The sequence below is a fragment of the Meleagris gallopavo genome, chromosome Z (assembly GCF_905368555.1).
Source record: "Meleagris gallopavo chromosome Z, MGAL_WU_HG_1.1, whole genome shotgun sequence".
NCBI classification, from domain to species: Eukaryota; Metazoa; Chordata; class Aves; order Galliformes; family Phasianidae; genus Meleagris; species Meleagris gallopavo.
The window spans coordinates 7,298,401-7,321,344 of NC_139435.1; the positions used below are offsets into that span (position 1 = coordinate 7,298,401).

At 39.6% G+C, this 22,944-nt stretch overlaps 1 protein-coding gene across 9 annotated transcripts in view; it reads right to left on the minus strand.

The window, feature by feature from the left end:
• Positions 1 to 22,944, minus strand: part of KIAA1328 (KIAA1328 ortholog) — a 181,742-nt gene that overhangs the window by 91,047 nt on the left and 67,751 nt on the right. For all 9 annotated transcript variants that reach the window (XM_085214415.1, XM_010725187.3, XM_085214413.1 and 6 more), the window contains one exon: positions 18,514 to 18,641. In XM_085214415.1, the coding sequence (XP_085070541.1) occupies positions 18,514 to 18,641 (128 nt within the window). The remainder of the gene's footprint in view (positions 1 to 18,513; positions 18,642 to 22,944) is intronic.

Consider the following 22,944-nt stretch of genomic DNA (forward strand, 5'->3'; position numbering starts at 1 on the left):
TGTTTAAAGCAGTACTCCATCTCACAGGTAAAAGGAAGCTTTAAGGACACTGATTGTAGCAAGAGTGCAAGGAAAGAAGTTTTAAAAGCTCTGCTTTGTAAATGAAATAAAACAGAGATGGAAAAAGTTTAAGTTCACACTGCACAGCGTTTGGCTCTTGCACGCATACTTAAGCTGGCTCAGTAACCAGGAGCTAAGTATCCATGTCAGTGCAGTATCTGCTTGAGCCTGCTAATTAAGCTTGCTGAGAAGAACTAATTACTGATGCAGCTCTACTGCTTCTGGGAGCCGAGCTAATACCACTATGCGGTATAACATATCAGCCCATTTGGAGCAGGCTCAGGTAGCCAACCAAAGCATGGCGGGGGCATGCCCTTAAGTAATTCACTTCTGATATGAAACAGCAAACAAAGATCTTGTTTCCTCCCCTGGGGCACAGCATGTACTCTCCCACAGGCCCCCTCCTCTGTGCCTCATCTGTTAGGTATGGAAAACACTCTCATAAGAGTGCACAAGCAGGTAAGAACTTACTGAAGGACGGGAAAATAAGCACCTTCTGATCGCAAGCATAGCTGGGACTGAGATTTTGTGTACAACGAAATCTTCTTCATTAACTCTGCAACAAAGCCTCCTCATTTCCATGTTTTTGATTGCAACAAATATCGTGCTAAGTGCTCAGGTTAAAAGAGAATGCTTTAAGCCATTTTCCAGCAAGGATTTCAGCTGCCATAAAACATTTGCTTCCTATCTTGCTGTAACAGTTCTCCATAAGAATACTGCTAAAATTACATGGGAATCCAAGCAGAGGGGAAAAAGCAAGATTGTAATCAAAATAGCAAGCCCTGCTAGGGCTAACAACAACTGCTGGTTACTACTGCTGGAAGATAACAGTGAGGCAGGCACAGAGCACTGCTGTGCACTCAGCAAGCACGTATGGCAATATGCTTCTGTAGTCACCCTGTCTTGCCATCTCTGCTATCATCACTGCAGATTTTCTTTCCTTCCTCTGTTGTCTGTAGCCCAAACTGTAAGCTTTCTGGGGCAGGAATGGTGTTTTATATGCACATGCAGCATCTGCCTCCATGACTCCAAGATTGATGCTTGCAGTCCCTCCACTGCCCTGTATCTCTGCAGTCACACAAATGCACAAAATATAAAGTCTCTGAATGCTGCTTCTAGCTAATTACAGCATCTCACAAACCTTGGCAGTTCTCTCAATAGGTTGTACAGATTTCCAGGCTCAAGACACTGCCACCCAAACTGGTATCTCCACCAGGTCTTCAGCCAAAATACTCCATGTCACTACTGGCTGCCTGGAACAGATGCTACTTGCTGCTGTAAGCATCAGCTTATGCATTTGCAGAACAGTAGTGTGGGCCAGAAATCACACTGTACCTGAAAGAATAGGGTTTGGGCTTCTAAGCACTATCACAGTATAAGTCTCTATGGTGTTTTTTTACAACCTGCCGTTTCTGCCTGAAGATGCTGTATGGCCTACAAAAGGTTATGCATATAAAGTTGTTAGGTTACAGTTATTATCTTGTTAGAGCATTTTAAGAGTGTTTGAGGAATGAAATAACTTTTTCCTAAGGTTTTTCAGTGAAACTATGAATGTGATACCAAAACTATTTGCTTCTGATATACAAAAAACTCATTTCATCTCAGAAATCCAGTGTAGGTACACCTTCAAACCCCATGCCTCCAACACAAAAAAATGAAACGATGTAAAACAAGGCCATGGTCACAATTCTACCTCCACTACCCTAGCAGAGATCTTCCACAGCCTAAACAAGCTCTCTAATTATAGCTATGTTAAAATTTCAGTCTTACAAATAAGAAGTCTAGATAAACCCAGTACTGATTAAACGTATTCTAAAATGTTTGCAAGTGTTCCTAAAAATTATTATCATCAAAGAGGACTTGTATCACAACCTTTATACCATTCTTCCAGAGACTGTATTTGCTACCCACATCCCCTCTACAGCCTACCACAAAATCGTAAAAAAATATTATTTAATATTTTTTTTCCTTAAGACAGTGTTCTCAACTTCAGTGTAAAACAACTTAGCAAACTCATGACAATCATGATGCAAGAAAGGTACATATTTACAAAAGGTAAATGTCAGTTTTTTTCCAAGTTTGAGAGAAGTATCAATCCTAGATCTCACAGTGCCCTCTCACCAACATTACAGATACTCACTGATAAACTCCACAATGCTTATCAGAGAAGATTACCTTCACAGGAAACAATAACCTGGATGAATTCTTCCTCTGCTGGGAACTTCTACAGAGACAACATTATCATAGTCCATAAATACTAGAAACAGCATGGCTACATCCTCCCCTTGTTTTTCTGCATAAATGCATCTGCCATTTTCATCCCTTGTTTTTTCCTCAGTTCTACTCTTATTTTCCCATTTCCCTTATTTACCGTTCATAGAAACACAGAATCACCAAAGTTGGATAGACATCCAAGATTCAGTCCAGCTACCCACCTACATCCAGTATTTCCTGCTAAACCATGTCACTCAGTACAACATCTAAATGTTTCTTCAACATCTGCAGGGTCGATGATTCCACCACGCCCCTGGGCAGCCCATTCCAGCACCTGACAAGTCTTTTGGATTTACTTCCTAACGTCCAACCTAAATTTCCCCTGGTGCAACTTGAGGCCATTTTCTCTAGTCCTATTGTCCTCTAGTCCTACATGGGAGAAGAGGCCAAACTCCATCTTGCCCACAGCCTTACTTCAGGGAGTTGTGGAGAGCAAAACAGTCTCCCCTGAGCCTCCTCCTCTCCAGACCAGATAATCCCAGCTCCCTTAGCCACTTCCCATAAGACTTGTGCTCCAGACCTCTCACAGCTCCGCTGTCCTTCCCTAGACATGCACCAGGGCCTCAATGTCTTTCTTGCCAGGAAAATAATTTAATGTTAATCTTCAGATAATGACTCATGTCACAAGCAAGTTACAAGTGCTCCAGGTAAACATTATGTATGTAGGTAACTCCAGAAGTAATCCCTCCTATTTATTTCCTATACAACAGATACAAAGAGCACAATAACATTAATTGAAAAAGAAAATTCTCAGCTACAAGACACTATTTTTCAACACTATCATTAGCTATGAATTTTCACCAGCGATGAACAAAAGCCTGCATGCCACACTCATAAAAATCTGTACCAATGGAGATGATCCACTGTTTCGCAGCTGCTATGATGACACTGTTGCTAGGAAAATGTTGCCCAGCATTCCATCTTTCAGCCCAAACAGATGAAAGTCAGAAGGTGCCAAATGTGAACTATGTGGTGGGTGTGGCAGAACAGTCTAGTCAAGATTGGCAATGTGATTCATAATCTTCAAACTGGTAGGGGTCTGGCATTATCATGTCATAAGGGAAAGGTTGTCTTCTCTGTCCTGACTCTCCAGACTTCAGCTTAGTCACTGTGCACCGTAGAAGTACATGTTCCAGGAAATCCAAGATAATCACTTTCCTATTTCAATGGATAGTGTACATCACATTACCCACTGAGGGTTGCATCTTGAACTTTTTCTATTACAGGGAATTTACGTCGCTACTCCATGGACTGATAGTGGTGACATCACGTCCCACCATTGGTAACGATGCAATCAAGAATATAGACACCGTCAGTCCAGTATTGGTTCAATAAATACTGACAAACTGTGATGTTCTTCCTGTTCCTTTGTGAGCATTCACAGGTCCTACCTGGTGCAAACTTCGGTACAGTCCAATGTGGCCACCATTATTTCCTATGCACTGAAGCTGATATTCAGCTTCATACACATCACCCTGGTCATAATTTGCCAATTTGCACAGAAGAGCTGATAGAGACACTCTTCATTTTGTGGTGTGACAGCTGTGCATGGCCATCTCGAACTTGGCTTGTCTTTCACATCACCATCACCGCTGTTGAAACACACCACCCACCACCTACCTCACTGTCCCCACATCTGCTGTTCATACATGTTCAGCAATCCTCAGCGAATACCAGTGGGTGCAACTGTTTTCACGTGGAAGAACTCAATGATACTACTTTGCTTTATACACACTTCCATGTCAGAAACCATTCTGTCAGACTGCCCCTCTGCTACCATGCATTGCACAGCAACAAACGAAATGGAATATTGGTAGGAAGGCTCTACAGTCATACCACCAGCATCTGCCTTTGATACAGTGGATCAAAATAGTAAAATAGGAGAGCCCTCATAAATATTAGAGGTCTTCTGCTTATCTTAACACATGCTCCATCTATATTGGCTTACTGAGTAAATTATTTGCCAACTACTATTAGCCTGCTTCTCACACACGTTCTAAAACAAGCTCTAAAAATTAAATTAATAAAAGAAGTGAGGATTAAGCACCTCAGGTCCCACGAACTGCTGAGTCTTCAGAAAGTCACGCAAGATTTTTCCATGCACTTTTCTTTCAGCCTGCCTGCTCCAGGTCTACTTTCACTGTTGCTGCCCTCACTAAATAGCAGTAGTGACAATGATTGAGTGGACCTCATCACGTATTTGCTGGTCATCAGCTCACTACCTAGTTGGCACCACTACCTGTTGCTAATGCTTGTATTTCCAGGCACAGGCCCCTCTCAGACACATTACTGCACAGTCAGCTTGCTGAGATACGAAAACTTAGTTCTCACTTCAGGTTCTTGGGCTTATTTTTGATGAAAAGGAAAAGAAGCCTCCAAGGCAGCAGTCCAAGGAGACTAATGACCCTGTTGCCATTTAAATAGCTTGCCAATTTGCATGAGCCCTTTGTATGGCTACTTTTTCACCATCAGAAAAAAATATTAAGGAACTGGGCTTACCATTCCTACTTCAGCACCACTGTGCTTACTTCAATCAAGGACTTTGGTACAAAAGAGTATGTAATTATGAATCATGACAACACTTCAGACTCGTACTTTCTATGCATAGAACTCAAGAAACTTTGCAGGCATTGGTGGGAAGTACTGTTAATCTCATCATACAAATGAGTGACCTCAGGCACAGACAGCTGAGGCAATTCTCAAAAGGTCACAGAGTGAGTCAGCAGCAGATTTGGGACAAGTACCCACTTACGATCAAATCCCCAGTCCTCTAATGGAGCATCCTCTCCTTACTGCAGTGAAGTTTTAAGTGTAAATCAATAACTGAGGTCACTGAAAACTTTTTTTCTTGCAGACTGTAGTGAAGTCACCCTCTAAGAAAGCTCTGATAAAGAGAACGGTGCTTAATGAATTTTTCAGTGGTCCTTACATAAGGATAGAGCATTGCAGGAAGAGGTGAAAGGAGAGGACGTTTGCTCAGGAAGCCATGTAACAAGGCCACAGTGACAAATCATTACTCCCAGAACACTGCTCAAGGAAATGTAATGCTGCTGTTTTCCAAATGCTTGGTTATAAAACCTTTCACACATACAATATTTAAAACCATGAATTACCTTCGAGAATGTATCCAAACACCTAACAGTATCAAGTCATGGTAATGGTTATCTGTTTATAGGTCAGGAGGGCAGTAAATTATTGCAATGGAAAGTAGTAAAGCCTACATTGTACTTAGTTGTGCTGTTTAACAGGTGATAGTGAAAAGTAGGTGATGCATGGAAACTTCAAGTTTTTATAGCTCCTGCCTCAATCTGAATTCACTTATATAAAGATGTCACATTTTTAAACATTTAAAAGTCAAATTGTCTGGAGAATAGATTCATATAAAATTTATTTTCAGAAACCGATATTTAGCCTACTGCTATTAGAGTTGATTGCTCTTATGTATAAGCTTTATTCAAGTTTCTACAGGTTTGAAAATACAAAGACTGACATTTCAGATCCCATACTCAAGTGTGTCATTAACCAGAAATTGAAATGGGAACATTTCCACTTTCTCAGAAATACTCAGTTCGTTAGGGTGATAACTACACTAACTGCCTTTGAGTTTTTGTGAAGCTACTAAATATGACTCTCCTTCAACACAGACAGGAAGGAGGAGTTGCAGTGGCAAAAGAAAAAGCCTGAATTGGTGCCTCAGCCTTACCCAGCACAATATGGCCCGCGAATTCAATAGTTTCAAAGCCCTGCCAAAATAGCTATTTGTAAGTGGCTAATGGCAAAAACGTTTCATTCTGTTTATGTCAAAGACATGTTTGTCAGGTGCTGGACAGCCAGACAAATCAGGGTCTAATTACTTCAGTCAATTCCCTCCGTTTTATCCTTTCAGTCTACACTGAGTTATTAAAACATCAGAAATAAAATGCTACCAAGACAGCAATAAGGGAAATAAGATGTCAGAACTCTATTAACAATGGCATTTTCGGGAAGCAATGTAAATAGAAATTCAAATTTATGCAAGAAATATATATCAGTAAGTAATAATATAATCATCCTGCATTTATCTTTAAAGCAGCTTTCATCTCCAAACCATAAAAAAAGGCTTCAACATGCTGGCATTGTGACTTCTTTTGAATGCTGACCATCACTCAGATTCGGGTCTGTGCTGTGCCTACCTAGGAAAAGAGAATATTGGTCCCCAACCCAAATACTACAGTTGTACAAATAACAGTATGTGAATAATAATTTATTCCACCCTTGACATTTAGCCAGCTCAGTGAGAACGTGTGACAGTTAAGCAGTTGTAAGATAAAAAGAACCGGAAAATGCCACATTCAATGAAATGACAGGAAATATTTAGGCAGACAGAATGTAATAAATTTGGCAGACTTATGGGAGTTTAATTGCCCCTTTGTGAAAAGGGATAAATACATGTAAAAACCTTAACTGCAAGAAGTTTCTGGGAGGAACAGCTTTCTGTTAGGGTTATCTAAATCTTTCTTACGTGAAAAGGACCACCGAAGAAAGAAGTTTCCTCATTGCATGATCGTGCTATTATGACTGTGGCTCCTGACTTGGCTTTGTGCAGGCACCACGAGGAAAATGGCCTCCAGCCCCAAAGGGTCTGTGACACCATACCAGCAATGCCCCAAGCTTACAGTGGCTCATGTTTGCTAGCACGGATAGCAAGATGTTTCCAGCTTCATATAACATCTGCCTACCCAAACAGCTAAACCTCATTTGCTCTCAGGAGACAGCAGCATACACCTTTTTCTCTCCCTACCATTGAGAAGCGACTCATCTAGCTCATGTCCTAGACTCTTGGGGTCTGGGACATCTCCCTTTAGCTCTCAACTCAGGTGCCTTAAACCTTCCTGTTCACGGGCCAGTAATACGGAACACTGCATTAACAGTGCTGGAATTGAAATGTGTTGATTTCACCACGACATCTACTGGGTATGGACAGGTTTTTGCTAGCTTTGTGTTCACTTTTTATTTATTTATTTATTTATTTATTTATTTTTTTTTACAAAACAACCTGCTCACCATTTTACAGTGCTCCTGACATTTCAAAACATTTTCACAATACTCTTAATGTCCTTCTTACTCATTTATTGCAACAGAAGTATTAGCCTCTTATTTCAAACCACTCACATTCTTCTATAAGAAGAAAAGTAAGGGCAAGATGAATACCCCCATTTTTGTCATGCCTGCTTAGCAACCTGCCACTTGAAATATACTCCCACACAGAAGCTTAGAATCACAGGTCCAAAAGGATGAAGGCAAATTAAAAGGAATACTTGCAATATTTACTAGTTTTAACACAAGGGATTACTTCAAGATGTAAACATCATCAGCGACATAAGTTTCAGTCTGAAAAACAAGAGCACGTTTTATTTTGCACAGCTTATTTACTGGTTAGGAAAGATAAATTTTATGTTAAAGTGTTTATTGTCTTAGTGAGGATGCCATCTTATCATTCACAAAACAGTAAAAGGAGCATCTTGATATTTGAACCACTAATGAGTATTTCAGAACAAGATACCTAGATTAATCTAACCTGAATCATCAGTAGCACTCAAGTCATCTTCTGGAGGTGTCTCTCATCTTCACCCTTGTGTTCTGCAGAAGGACCCAAGACTTTCTGAGGCTACTGCACACTCAGGTACAAAGAACATTTCAAGAAGTAACTTTCTAATATATTGGCATTCACTGAGCTACTTAGCCTGAGTAACAAAGTACCAAAAAGAAAATTTCCTGTGCTTCTCTACACTTACTTCCACAGCTATAAATAAGCCTGTTGTCACAATGACAGCACTTTGGTTAAGCCATTAGAATAGAATTAATGCTTAAGAAGCAGCTGATAAGAATGCATAGATGTGTGTCTAGCTAATAGAAGCTCCGGTGTTTTCTTCTCATGTTTTACTTGCAGAACTGCAGGCTCTTCATTTCAGATTATGTGATCCCTTTTATCTCTGATGAATAAACATGCCCGTGAAGAGAATCATACAATACGTGTATCTGCCCTGTGTCATGCAGCATTGGAGTGTTCTCCCCATGTTAAGCACTTGTTCTCCCTAGCACAGCAATCAGAAAGGCTGCCTTTTTACACAAATTAACTTATGTATGGAGAAGTCCCAGAATAGCTGAGCTCTCCTTCTGGTATCTCTAACTCATACATTTTAAATGCATTGAGCATACATGCTCTAACAAATAGTGGGCCTCATATGGTATACAAAGAGCATGAAACTAAGCCAGACAGTAATTAAAAAACTCAATGGCAAGAGATGCCACAGAACAGAATTAGATACCAATTCAAGAGCTTGCCAGCCCTCAGCAACTTGGTAGACCACAGCAGCAGTCCCAGTCTCACTTGTGTGCAGAATTCTCATGGTCAGCAAAACTAATGAAAAATATTAATCAAAACCTCTCACATCCTTTTATTGACAGTCCCATGGCTAAAGGAAAAAACAAAGGCCTAAATATTTAAAAACCATTCTCTTATTCCTTCAACTAAAAGAGACTTATACCAGAGGTATCACTGGCTCTGACTTTACCAAAAGCTTCAGAATCCAGAAAAAGAGCTTAGGATAACACTGCAAAAAGCTAATGTCTGTGAGTGAACTAGAATGTTGAAGTGTAAGAAAATTTATAAAAAAAAAACAAAAAAAAAAAAACAAAAAAAAAAAAAACAAAAAAACCCACTTCAAACTGGCACTTATTTCTTTGTTAAGATTTAGAAAACATAGAAATTAATATAGTTTAGATTAGAAATTAATACAGCCATAAATGGTACTCTACTCCTCGTTTGCCTACAGGTTCATCAAGTGACGTATGAATGTTGAACTTGTGCTGATGCTTCAGTCATAGGTTTATGTCTTCATCAGGAGCTACATATTGGTTTGAGAAACAAGAAGTTATTTACAAGTCAGCCAGTTTGCATACATCATTCACATCATGTTTTGACATGCTCCCAGGCACACAGAACAGGAAGGTTTTTGCAGAAGCAGTGCTGGTGAGGTATACAAGCAAGCTCTTCCATGTGTACGTACACGAATGCAGCCAAGTGAACAGCGCTGTGCAGCCTAGGTCTTCTTTTCCTCTCAACCACAAAGGCTCTAGGGTCTCAAATGCAGAGGACACACATTTAAGTCAAAAGTTACAGACAAAAGTAACTGAGCTGTCTCCTTCAACTCCATATGAACTATGTCCCTATATGTAGGGATATTATGAGGGACGCTAACAGCTACCCACAAACCAAATCACAGAGTGCTCAACTGAATGAGCACTGAAGGACAAATATCCAAAGAAGATTTGTGCCAAGAAGTTGCAGTAACAGTGGAGCACCATGAAAATAAAGGTTTATGTTATGAAGATATGGATCTCAGGAAAAGAAGCATTCTCCACAGCTACCACCTGAAATTTAGAAGAGCTCATAGGTTACTCTACCCTTGCAGTCAACCAAGTTCATTTCATTCAGTTTTGCAACCATGAACATGAATGCCTCCTGATTCAAACGGCCTTTCTGGCATGACAGCAAGTAAAAGCATTTCTGCTGAGACTTAGAAGTAACAAGTTGCTGGAGAAGCAACTAACGTCCTTACATCATGGTGAAAAGTCCTCCATCTCAAGTTTGAGAACAGAGACATTCATCAGATGTACCGTAAGCTGACAATCTTCAACTAAGGTACTGTTATTCATGACACAACTCTAAAAATTAAGAAGAGTTTTTGAGGCTGCATGTTGGAAAACAGAAGTCACTCTGAAAGTTTGCTTGTCCTTTTCCAGCCAACAGGATTACTGCTGCTTAAGGAGAGGGGAACAGATGGGGAAAGATGCAGCGTTGAATCAAACTTAGCTATTGTGGACTGATTAGAAATGACTTTATTTCAATCTCAGGATAATCTAGACCTCAGAGATGAATCAGAGAGTGTAACTTATTTCTCCTACTTCAAGTTTTAGGAAGTGGCTCTGCCACACTAAGATATCAAGTATCTGTGTGGTTAGCCATTACATAAGTTTCAGACTGTCAACTTTCCTGCACAGGCAAAAAAATAGTCATTTATCTCTGCCTGTGCTCATGAACAATCATTAGTCAACGACAGTACTGTAGTCTGCGTGTCTTCTTCCACATACATTCCAAACTCTGAAAAGAAACACGTATTATAGTAAACCTGACTGTAGAACATTTCAGATATTACTGGCATCATCTTAATAGATGAGAATGAAAAACCTGTTATGAAATAAAATTTAATGCATTAATTGGATCAGAGATCAGACAGTTCTAAATCATAAACGCATGCACGATGTATGCAATCTTGCATTAAGATTGCCACAGATGCACATTTGGAAATGGCACCACAGCAGATATATTCAGCTTATGTATACATATGATCTGTCTCTAGAATTTAAAATTTGTCCTGTAGTGGGTAGAGTCCAAGAAGGAGAGTCCAGTAGGGTCTTTGTAAATTTCAAATGGCAAGCTGTGCATTAGACAAATTTCAGTTTGAACTTCTTGTAGCTCAAAATGAAAAACTCAAGCTTAAAACTTGAAGAGATATTTCTGCAGGCAATCAACCTGGTGCAGACAGATAACAAATTTCCACCTTCTTAGCTGAAAGAAAATTACAGCCATGGCTCTCATGAAAAATCTTTCTGTCTATGAAGACCAACCTTGGGTGCCCTGGACAGATAGTCACCTGGCCTTCATTAAACAAAGACCTTTCTAATTAAATAACCTGATCAACTCACAAAAATATTGTGCTTTGCAGGCAAAAGATGGTAACCAATGTCTCTTTCAATACAAGAGGTCTGCTCTGAAAGTAATGCCTCCTATTTTATTAGGTTGGTGGTACAGCAACAGAGATTGAACGTTCCAGCCAATCTTCCATTATATTTTGTTGCCATGGGACAGATCACAGCAGAGGGACAGTCCAACAAAATGGACTGACATGGAAGAGCAATGTTGGAATACTGTCAACTTTGCACCACGTAAGTCCCACAAATGCTCACACGGGAACAAAAAGAACAACCCATACGTAAGTTTGACAGGAGCTACTGAACCAATGTGTGGCTGAAGGTGACAGTTTTCTGGATCAAATCATTAATGGCAATGAGATGTGTCAGCTCTACAAGATGAAGTCCAGATTTGCAGTCTTCTGACTTCCATCCGTTCAGGCTAATGAAAGATGGACTGTGTGGGCAACATTTTCCTAGGAACAATGTCATCATAGCAGCTGTGAAACAGTGCATCACCCCCAGTGATGCAGACTTTCAGAAGCATGGTGTGCAGGCTCATGCTCATCCCTGGCGAAAAAGCACAGGTGGTGACTGTTGAAAAAACAGTATTTTATAGATGAGAATTCTTTTATCAAATAGTGTTTTTGTGTTCTTGGTAGTTTCCATGAAAATGAATAAGAGGCATTACTGTGCAACCTACATTATAATCACTAATACAAACTTCTGAATAAAGTTATTTAGGTTGTGTAGTCCTAGATGAGTTTACAGCAACTCTAATAATTTCCACTGTAAGAAATAAAGGCCTGGTTGTAAAACCACTGCTATTAGCTCAGAAGCGCTTTCTCTTCATACTAGAACAGGTTTTCACCTGAGGATCTCTCTTAAAGAGGAATGGATAAGAGAGCACAGAGTAGAACTATATACAAGAATTCTGTCTGGAAGGGAACTCTGCAAGTCAACTAGTCCAAATCCACCTGAATGTCTCCAGTACTAGTTTTCAACAAGCTGGGAAACTCAGGAATGTAATGTAATGTTAATCATAACATACTTGGCATGCTTAGAGAAATGCAAAAAGTGTGGTTTATAGATGACCTGAAACTGGTGAATCAAGGAAGTTGGAGTACATGAGAAACTGGTTGTCAATAGTCTCAACATTCAAAAAAATACAAAAACAGCAGAATCAAAGGCATCTACATAGGTCAAATGGACTATGCTAATAAGCGTGCCAGCATACTGCTAGGTCGCTGGGACGTTTGCTTGACAGTGGTAAGAACATGCATAGCTAACAAAGCAAACGGCAAAACAGAAGATTGCTTCCTTAAGGTTTGTAGCGTATTACAATATTTGTGACTGCAAATAACATTCTAACTTTCATTGACGATGCTTCACCCACACTTAAAAATGAGATGTAGCAGATGCTGATGAGCACAGTCATAAAACTCTCTCCCAAGAACCGCAGTGGGGGTTAAAGTGAAGAAACTGTAATATCTAAGTTTCAGAAGTGGTCCTCAAGGACAGGAGGTCCTCAAATGACAGAGAAGGAACTTCTCATCTGACAACAGCTGTAATATAAGCAAAAACTTATGAGGTCAAGAGAATGTTTTGCTAGAAAGGAAGGCATTGTCTTCTTTCCAGATTTATCCTTCAGCACAAAAATACTTAGCTTATATGAGTGTCCACCTAAGGAAAAGATTTCCATAGCAGGTATAGTCTTTAAAGCCCCGCATATGAAACTGAAAGAAAAATCTTCAAAGTAAAAGAAGATCAAAAATCAAGAGACTAGAGACAAGCTTGATTAAAGACAACAGACGAATAGCAAAGAGAGAGTGAAGTGGTGTAGATATCAAGCTCAGACCTCACTTAAGCAATGAGCTGAGAGTAAATTACTTACTAATGCAGCATCATTCACAGCATGTGAGCAGACGGGGCTTTTTGAGTGCCCAGTGGTCCTATTATAGCACAGTTTTCCAGGGGATTGTGTGCAGATATAGTTATACTGTCAGTGTTAGCAATAAACAGATATTTCAGTATTGATGTTTCCTTTTAGTTTAAATATTTATGTTTTCTTTTAGTTTAAATATTTATGTTCATCTGCATTTCTGTCAGGTATTAGCACGTTTTTAACCCAGACAGGTAAATCCAGTAGGACTTCGTAACTTATAGGTGAAAAGAAAATACATGGTATTTTTTCCTTATACATGGTATCCCATTCCAGATTCTAAGTCTGAAATATCACTAAGCACTTAGAACACACATGAAGAAGCTCCCAAACTTTAATGTTCTCAGCAGAAAACAGGAAGAATGAGGATAAAAAGCATTATCTCCCTTTCACGGATAAAAGAGGTACAGAAAGTGATCAGGGGATTTGCCAAAAGTAACACAGGTAAGGCAAGGCTACTCCCAATATTTACTCATGCTAAACTCTCTCTTTGTCTGGCCTCCTAAAATTACTCCAGTACCCTTGCGTTCACAGTCAAATTAATTCTTTATTTATTATCCCAGTTCTCAAGTATATTGCAGATAGGCTCATCCATTGTTCCTGTACAGCTGGGTAAACAGACAAAGTAAATTCTATGATGCAGGTTTACCTTATAGCACTCAAAACCCTTTGCATATGTGGGATTTTTTTCTTTCAGCGAATGAAGAGTGTGTTTAGAGGTGACCCACACTGAAGGAAGAGGAATGGAGGAGTCTGGGCACAATCAGAAAGGCTTCTGAAGATTGACTTTTTTCAATATTCTTATCAAAAGAAAACATAGAACTAATATTTGAAGCTTTAGTACATAATTGCCCTTATTAAGGCAAAAAATGGCAATGATATGGACATGAATTTTAGTCTCAGACATGAAAAGAATGCAAGACTTCCTTTGGAGTTAACTGTGAAATGACACTGTAATTGTGTAAACAATGTTTAGGACGAAAAAGTGACTCATAAGAAGGGAAAACGTTATTAAAAAAAAGCAGTATCAAAAATATAGCCTACTCCCCAAAAGCTAGTCATCTTTACATTTTACAGTTTTCCCAACACAGACCATAATTTTCTGTATACTGGCACGGTGCTTAGCACACAGTAGTACCCCTTCCCAACAAGGGCCCCTGGCATTACTGAAATATGAACACTAATCAGAAGACAGACAATACTGTATATGGGAAGGAGAAAGAACAAATATCCCATCAAAAATGAGGTACTGATACTCCTTTCTGTCTACAATCACACTCCACACCTACTACATTTCTACATACAAGAGGAAGAACTGAAACTTAAAACACATACACAACAAGAATCTATGTAAATCTAGGAAGTTAGCAGATGTGTGGATAATCTTCTACAAATAAGAAACAAAAGCTGCCAGCTGTACTAGTAAATTCAAAGATTAATAGGCAACGCTGAGACAACAGATATTATTCTTCTTTCAGGCAAAATATCTCCAGAATTTGAGTCCTGTAAAAACTCAAACTCCTGCCTAACTCTTATTAATCAAATCCTGCCCTAGGCTGCAGAATATCTACAGATTCACCAGCCAGAAACTTGCCAAAGTAAACTGGATTGTTGCCATGATTTGAGATGGCAGTGCAGCAGCAACTGTACAACAACTAAGTCAGGCCTGATTATCTAGAACAATTCCCTTTTTATCTCCACATAAAGCTTCTGAAAATGGCAAAGATGGAACAGTTGAGAGCTACAGAAAGAACATCCAAAAATCACTTTTGATAGAAGAGATTTAACTGCATTTTAATATGTATGGTATCTTCTATTAACACTGGGGCAGAAGCCTATTGTTCAGTAGAGCTCTTCACTTCCATTACACAAGAGCTATCTCTTTGAATCTGTATGAGTCAACTTTAGTAACCACTTCAATATTCACTTTGCAATTAATGCTTCTTTTTATGGGTTGGTAGAAGGTAAACCAATTTCAGTTCAGCTTCTAGGTATTGAATTTATTATAAAAAGTTATGTACTTAAAACTCCTATAATGAAACCAGAGGCATCATGAGATATTAACCTAGAGTTAATGCTGAGAAGGCCAGTTTGAATAATTCAATTCATGTCACCTTAAGTATCTTTTCAAATGGAATTAACTTTATCTCACAAAAAAAGGAAGCTCCATGTTCCAGTTACTGATTATTGACTTCATGAGAGTCTGTCTTAAATCATCTCACCACCATTTTCCCCACATTTTTATTTCACTACTACCAGAATACTTCTTTAAATTTTGAGGGCTGACTTTCGTTATAAAGAAGCAATATCAGCTCAGAGGAAAACGTGCTTTCAGAATAATTGTTACCTTTATGTGATGCTAAAACAGACAAAAGCAAAAGTGGACACCAAAGTAGCTGCATTAGTTCAATCCAGCTAGGAACTAGGACTGCATTTCAGCCACATGTGCAGAGTAACAGCAGTCACTTCCCTCCCATACGATCCCATCTTTCTGCAACAATGCCACAGCAGTTCGGTAACACTGCAGTCCTCCTGACTTGCTAAATGTCTTATTCCAACATCAAAGCCAAGCATCTAAACACCAAAGAGAAATGCTTTCAAATTCCTACCTAAATCTAGGGACAGGGACAGCTTTTGGTCAGCATTATTGAACAGTAAGAACAAGGGAGTCAGACAGGCAAAAAGCAAGGGATGACCAGATAGATACACATGTAGCATTAGGAATGAATTAAAACAAACAAGTAGAAAAAGGGGGAAATGAACAGAAACATAACAGGCAGAACAAAGAGGTGCTTTGGTACACAGTATAACCATGCAGTCCCATCTTTCTGCAAGACACTGGAAAAATCGGAGCAACATCTTGCTCTGAGACACAGGTGCCCCTGTAACATCAGACCTGAAATAGAAAATGTTGATTACCTCTCCTAGACACTTCAAAGTAGTGAAAACTAGGTAGCAAGCTAGTATCTATTGATTTAAAGCTAGACAATAGCCAAGATTTCCTTAGCTCAGTCAAAACAAACAACAGCAAAAAGATTCCCCATGGTCAAGGATTCAAGCTCAGGAAGGCTTCCTTTTGCATAAACAAGGTGGACCTTTTCAAACTTTAGCTTAAAATAAATAATATTGGGAGCATAAAAGCTTCAGCAGGGCAAAGAGAGCTGCAGTGAGCAGCACTTGGAGTAAATTGAAAGTTCTTGAGGTCTTCTCCCAATTTTTTACCTCCACAAAATCCCTCCATGCTGTGTTCCTGTGACATTCTTCCATGAGGCAGGAACCTAATTACAAACCCTATGCTCATCTAAACTACTGTTAAGACAGCACTCAAACAGAACAAAGAGAGACCAACAATGATCCTAAGAATTCACAGTTCAGTTAAGACAACTGACAAAAGACAGAACCAAAAAATTGAATGGAAATAGTACAGTCATCCGAACACCAGCCTACTGGCTTTGGTTTTGAAAGCTATGATGTAAAGGATCATGTTAAGAAAAACAACTGAAGCCATGAACCAGGACTGTGAATCTCTCCACAGTTTGATCTGTGAAGAGAAACATAGCACAAAGTGTCTGTTTAAAAGAAGAAAAAAAGAAAAATGCAACAAATACTAAAGCAACATGTATTGAAGAAATAAACTCCATGTCCACCAGGATTACATAGAAGAGAAATTTGAAAAGGAAAGCTAGGAAGATTAGAAATATTTTGCAAGCTGTAAGACAGGCTGGTTGAAGCATGCTTTGACAATTTCTATCTATGCCTACAAAGCTTCACACAAAGCAAGAGGGCTAGGGTAATTTCAGACCAGTTAGCCTGGAACTGTAGACTCGGTAACCGTAAATGAAATGTCAAGAGAAACCTAGAAATAATATATGAATTTGCATTTGTGGACAAAAGTATCTGCGAGTATAAAGAAAAGAAATAATGGGATCGAAGATTAGCTTGATAGAACTTGCACATGAAGTCAGAAAACAAGCTCACAGAAGTCTGTGCATATACTGACAGCACTTAGGAAGACAGAAAAAGGAGAGACGAGCATGGATTGCTGTACTTCAGATGCTGATTTGACAGTTAATAGGCTGAAGGCTTCCTACTATCTACATCTAAACATTAGTAGTGTTGGTGGGATTAGACTATATACCTTCGTAGCATGCATACCTAGTACAAGTCACATGTATTTGAAGTTGAAAGGCTAAAGGTGAAAGATTTCTAGCAGAATCCAATCCCAGAGAAGTAACAGCATCACCCCAAAATCAGCTGCCAAGATTCTGCTGGACTGCATGGGCTCTTCTGGGTGGCTCTCCATCAGGAAACCCAGAGAGCTGTGTATCACAGGGAGGAACACAAGCACCATTCATTTTCAGAGAAAATAAAGGCCCTTATTTTCAGCTCAAAAACATCACAAGATGGATAGCAGACAAACATACCAAAGAATGGGAACAAAATGCTTGTAAAAGCTAGAAGCCTGACAAACAGCAACATATTTTTTAAAAATGTGTAAAACACAATTCCTGCTGCCAATGAAGACAGTATTGCTACTTTCTGAACAGAATTAAAATTGCAGTTCTGCCTCCACAGGCGTCTGAGCAGTAGGATCTGCCTGTGCAATTCTGTTAGCAGGTACCACTGAGAGGACAGAGTCAGGCCACCTTCTGAATGCTATGCTGGTGTCTTTACCTCCAGCCATATTAGAAGTCTGTAACACTCATCAGGAAAAGAAAGATCAAGCGTACAAATCATAAACAGGCATGGTCTGTTTTAGGTAGGATAGGCTCTGAATGGAGATACACTGATGGAAACTACTGAAAGACAATAGCAAGTAAAAGCATCAGGTAGAGCACTTGCATAAATTGCTTTAATTTCCAGGGCATCATCTGCTATCAGCAGGGATACAAATCAAGTACCTAGTTATCAGAAAAAAAATCTCAGGCAACCATGTTTTCAAGTCTTTGTGCATATACATCTGAGAACCATTTTACCACTTAATTTAACACGTTGTATCTCCAGTCAATGTTTTCTGGTTTTAAACAGCATATATAATTATGGGTCTTCTATAAACAGCTCAAATCAGATGGGCTGCCTTACAAGCTTGAGAAAGTTCTTATTGACCAAACACATCATCTGTAAACTCCTTTTCAGTCATCAAAAGCTACAGTGAAAATTTAAAAGGCTGTATCTATAGTGACTGCAATTATTTCACTGCTTAAGAAACAGAAGGGAAGAAAACAAGGGAGCATCTTTTTCCTTAGCAAAAGCATGCATTCCAATGGTTTCTACTGCGTTACAACCTGGTCAATTAACTTCACCCATTTCATTGATCCAAAACTTGTTTCCTTTTTTGTCTTCCTGCAATCCACACATTAAGGGAAGGCCATGGGACACCAATCACAGAACAGTTATCAACGTTGAACAATATAAGACAACACAATTCAGTTTTAGTTTTAGGAAAAGAGAAAAAATGTTCTGGAAATGTCCTAAAAAAGTGAGGTGGAAAAAAAGAATCTTACCTTCTGCTCCTTTTCCTTGGCAGCACTGAGTTGAGAGAGGGAGAGCGACAGCTGTTCCTGCTGCTCAGCTAGGTACTTCTGATAAAGGCTCAAAAGTTCCTGGCATTCTCTGTACTGCTGCTGCATAGGTGAGACATCAGAAGTTAAGGAAAAAATACTCTTTAGTGAATAGTTAGACACAAACATAAAGCAACTTTCCCTGTGTAAATCCAATTTAGATCCATAACACTTCAATTTAAAAACAGATATTGTGTGTTTGAGTGCTGCCTAATGATGATAAATCTGTCTAAGGATGAATGTTCAAGTACAACCTTCTTTCTATTCAGAATGGAAAGAGAAGAATTGTACCAAATTCTTTTATCATTGGAAAAGGGACAGCAGGAGGCAGGTGATGACATTGTTTCAGCTGGAACAATTACAACACTCTGATTTGTATTCAGCAAAGCCAGACACTACCAATGTTTATTTATAAATAAATAAATAGCCAGCCAAGTAAGTAAATAGTCCATTTTTAAGCAGAGACATGGATTCACAAGCCCACATACCCAAATCCAATCTCTTTGCTAGAGCACCAACAGCTCAAAAACCCAGAGCCACAGATGCAGCGCTACAGGCCTTTTAGAGACCAGCAATGATTTTTGGACTGTAATCTGGAGAAGCAGCAGCTATGGTGTTTGCAAGGATATTAGCAAGCAACAGTGTCCTGTCTCGCTTGCAGCATTGAAATTCCAACAGGAGATAAATCTGCTCTTCACCTGTCATTGTGTAATTCCCTCCCTTGCTCATGTAGCATGGTAAACCATTTTGCTCCCTCTTCTCCCCCCTCACTTTTAATTATGCATGCAGATGGGATAAGGGCTCGCTGTCCAAAGAGATTACTCTGAATAAATACTTTAATAACAAGTCACTGCAATTAAGGTAGGGAACAAAAACTTCTTCAATCTATAAAATGGTGTTGAGTTACAGATTTCCTTAACATTTTTATGATCTAATCATTGCTTCTGGGCAAATTCATGTTGCAATCATTTTTGCCAATCATGGCTGCATAAATAACTCACTGCTTTGTTATTCCCTGTTATGACCCTGCTTGGATTTTTTTTCAGGTTTTTTTTTTTTTTTTTTTTTTTTTTTTCCCCTTTCCTCCTTCTTCTTCTTCTGGGGGAAGGGGACACTTGCCAGGATTTTCTGCTTGCTTGTTTTGCTTTGTTTTAAATGAAAGGCAACACAGAGAATAAGCAAAATCTTTTAGGAAGGAAGGAATGGTTGGGTTTTAAAGCCCAAGCTAGATCAGTCAGGAGAGTTCCTACTCCACATTTGCCCAGCATCTGGAAATAGAAGAGGATACAAACAATGGTCTAAACAAGCTAATTGCTTTCCAGAGTCAGCCTGCCTGAAGCTTGGGCTATTTTACATTTCAGTTCATTTCGTCAAAGAGCACCAAAAGGCTGAAGTGATTTGTGGTGGTCTCAGGAGTCTCTGCCAGCTATGATGTATATAAAAGGAATTTTTTATTCCGGTTGTAACCATAGGCAGTAATGTTTATAGTGGGTGAACATATTAGCCTGGACGCAGGGCATGAATTTTACTCTAGAAAAAGCCAGTTCATTTATACAGCCTAAGAGTTAAATGTCGGTATTTGAAGACAAATTATAGAGAAATTCATTTAAACCCATGTTATGTGGCAGAATATAAAAACAGACAGTCGTATCTTTATCAGTTTTTTACAGCCCTCTTAATTCACTTTGCTTCCAGCAGCCCCCTCCCCACCAAACAGATTTTACCCTCTTCTCCCTGCAGCGAGCGCACTGCTGGCACACCGACAAGCCAAGTTCCCCAATGGCCCTGGGGGACACGAGTGATGGCTGTGCACCCACTCGCACTCTTGCCATTATGTTACCACCAGCCCTGCTTGCAAGCCAGGTGAGACTGCCCTCACACGCATGGTATGTACGTACCATAAAGGAGATGCCCAAACTGTGTTTTATACACGTGATGCTGCCACGTCTTATTTACAGCTGCCAAATTTACTTAGAACACAGCTTAAAAACATGACATGAAAAATTAACATAAGGAAAGCATGCAAGCAAATTCTAATCGTCCAAGAGCCAGTTATGTGACCACAAGTGAGAGGAGCAGCAGTCAACACGAGCATGAACGGCAGCAGAGGTACTCCCCAAATTTTTCAGTCAGTCAGGAACCCAACTATGGTTAAAACTTCCTGTGCTGGCAGATGAAAATCTTCTTCATTCAGACAATGACTCTGAATAAAAACATGTTGGTACAGCCACCAGAGTCCAAAGCCTTGCTTTGCTCATTAAGTAAGTAAACATCAAGCTTCAAACAGGAAAAAAAGAGAAAAAAAAAGTTGTTTTTTTTTTTTTCTTCTGTTGCTGTTGCAGGCACATGTATAATAGCTCCAGCTATGGTAATTCTCTGTAATGTGCTGGTACATTTACTACAGAATACTTTCTTACAAAAAAGAAAAAAAAAAAAAAGTTTTAATAGTAGATTTTACTCTTTTTGCTAAAAGCAGCAAGATGATCTCTTTCTTTTTCTTTCCCCCTACAAATTAGCCAGGCAATAAACAAAACAAAAAACAAAAAACAAAAAACAAAAACAAAAAAAAAACCTGCCACAAAAATATCCAAGTCCTTCAGATGCTATGGGGGCACACATGTACAACGGGAACGCAGTCTCTAGACAAATGCAGAGGTAATGATAAATATTTTCATCATCTGCTTTACAAAAGAAACAAAGAAACAGAAAATGTTATAAGGGTGAAAAAAACCAATAGGACAACAAGTCGTGCAGATTTGCATTCCACAGAAAACAGAGTGTGCCTAAACGCTCACATCAGATATTTCTTTAGGCTTTCAGGAGCACAAATATTGGATTTACAAGATGTTAGTTACCTGGGAGAAGTGGCACTTGGCATTTCACTAAATTGTAGTTTTATATCCAAGAAATATGCATTTGAACATATCCCAGTAATACGTTTCGCACAGTTTGTTAATAAAGTATTGAGGTTGTTCGTGGGAGGGGGGGAACAAAAAAAATACTCTGTTTCATAAATGCAAAGGTTAAGATTTCAACAGACACATTTACATGTCACATGGCGAGTACTATATATTTTACAGAATAAATTAGTTAATTTCACCACCGAACGTAAGTCATAGAATTAAGAGTTCATTTATGGCTCTTAAGAGATAATAACCTCAGTGGAGGCAGAGCTGGCTTTGAGAAGAGGGACGGCCAGCACGCAGCGGTGGCATGCTTGCAGATTTCCAGGGAGAGAAACATTGGGCAGGGAACAAAGAGCTTCTTACGGGTGAGGCTTCAGGAGAACGCACAGCCAAACTAACGCTCAGCTGCTGCCAAAGGCACTCTTCAGCTCCCTCCAGGAGCCTCACTCTCTCCATCTGCACCAGCTCTGGAGCTCTCCCAAACCCATCGCTAATCCCCAGGGCTTAGTGAGCCGCATGAGTGCATCCAAGGGTCAGTTAAGCACAAGCACTAGCACGAAGGAAGCAGAGGAAACATTCAGCAGGAAGAGGCAGCTACTTGTCTGGTGGATCCCTCCACCGTGCAAAGTCTTGGTCCTGCTCTTCCTCTGCTATGCCTCAGGCTTTTGCGTCTGCTAAGACCACAACAAACAAAACCACCTTATTCCTCGCTGAAAAAGTTCACGCTGCTCACGCTTGCCTTGCTCACAAGTTGACAGACAGCCACAGACCTTTGCTTCCCCTGAATTTAGAAGAAAATAAGAAGTGGGAGGAAAACGTCACTCTGTAGCATACACCGACCTCCTGTACAACTCCCAGCACAGTGTTTCCACTGCCTCTTTAACTATCGGTAAGGCCCAGCTTAGAAGCTGGGGTATTTTTCCCAGAAAGCTTTTGAGTTCTTCAGATCAACCTCTATCTCTTTCTGTCAGCAAACTCCACCTTCCAGCTGCTCGGACACTCACTGGCTTGTTCATCTAGAAGAGAGGTTTTGAAAAGTACTAACACCAAGTCACTCTCAAGGCTGAGCTGTTTGCTGAAGTTCTGCCTTTCTCAAATCAGTTTTTCTAAGAGACAAACAAAAATAGAGGATTCTTTTCTTTAGAAAGACTTTTCAGCCTGTGCCATTTAAGAAGCGCTTGGTTTTACCACCCTTTATTTTAAGGGAACGAACACATTTAAGCAGATTCCAATCATGGGAATTTAAGGCAGGAAAAAAAAATTCCATAAAATATTATCATAAGAGGAGAACACTACTAATAAAGAGATTTTTTGGCCATGAAACTAGCAGCAAAGACCCTCCTGTGCTGTCACAAAACTCCTCCCATAGGGACTTACTCCTCAACAGTTTGTCACAAGCATTTTGGGGAAAGACACAAGCTCCAGCACTCACATTTTACACCTGGAGAAACTGTGGCACGGGGAGCCT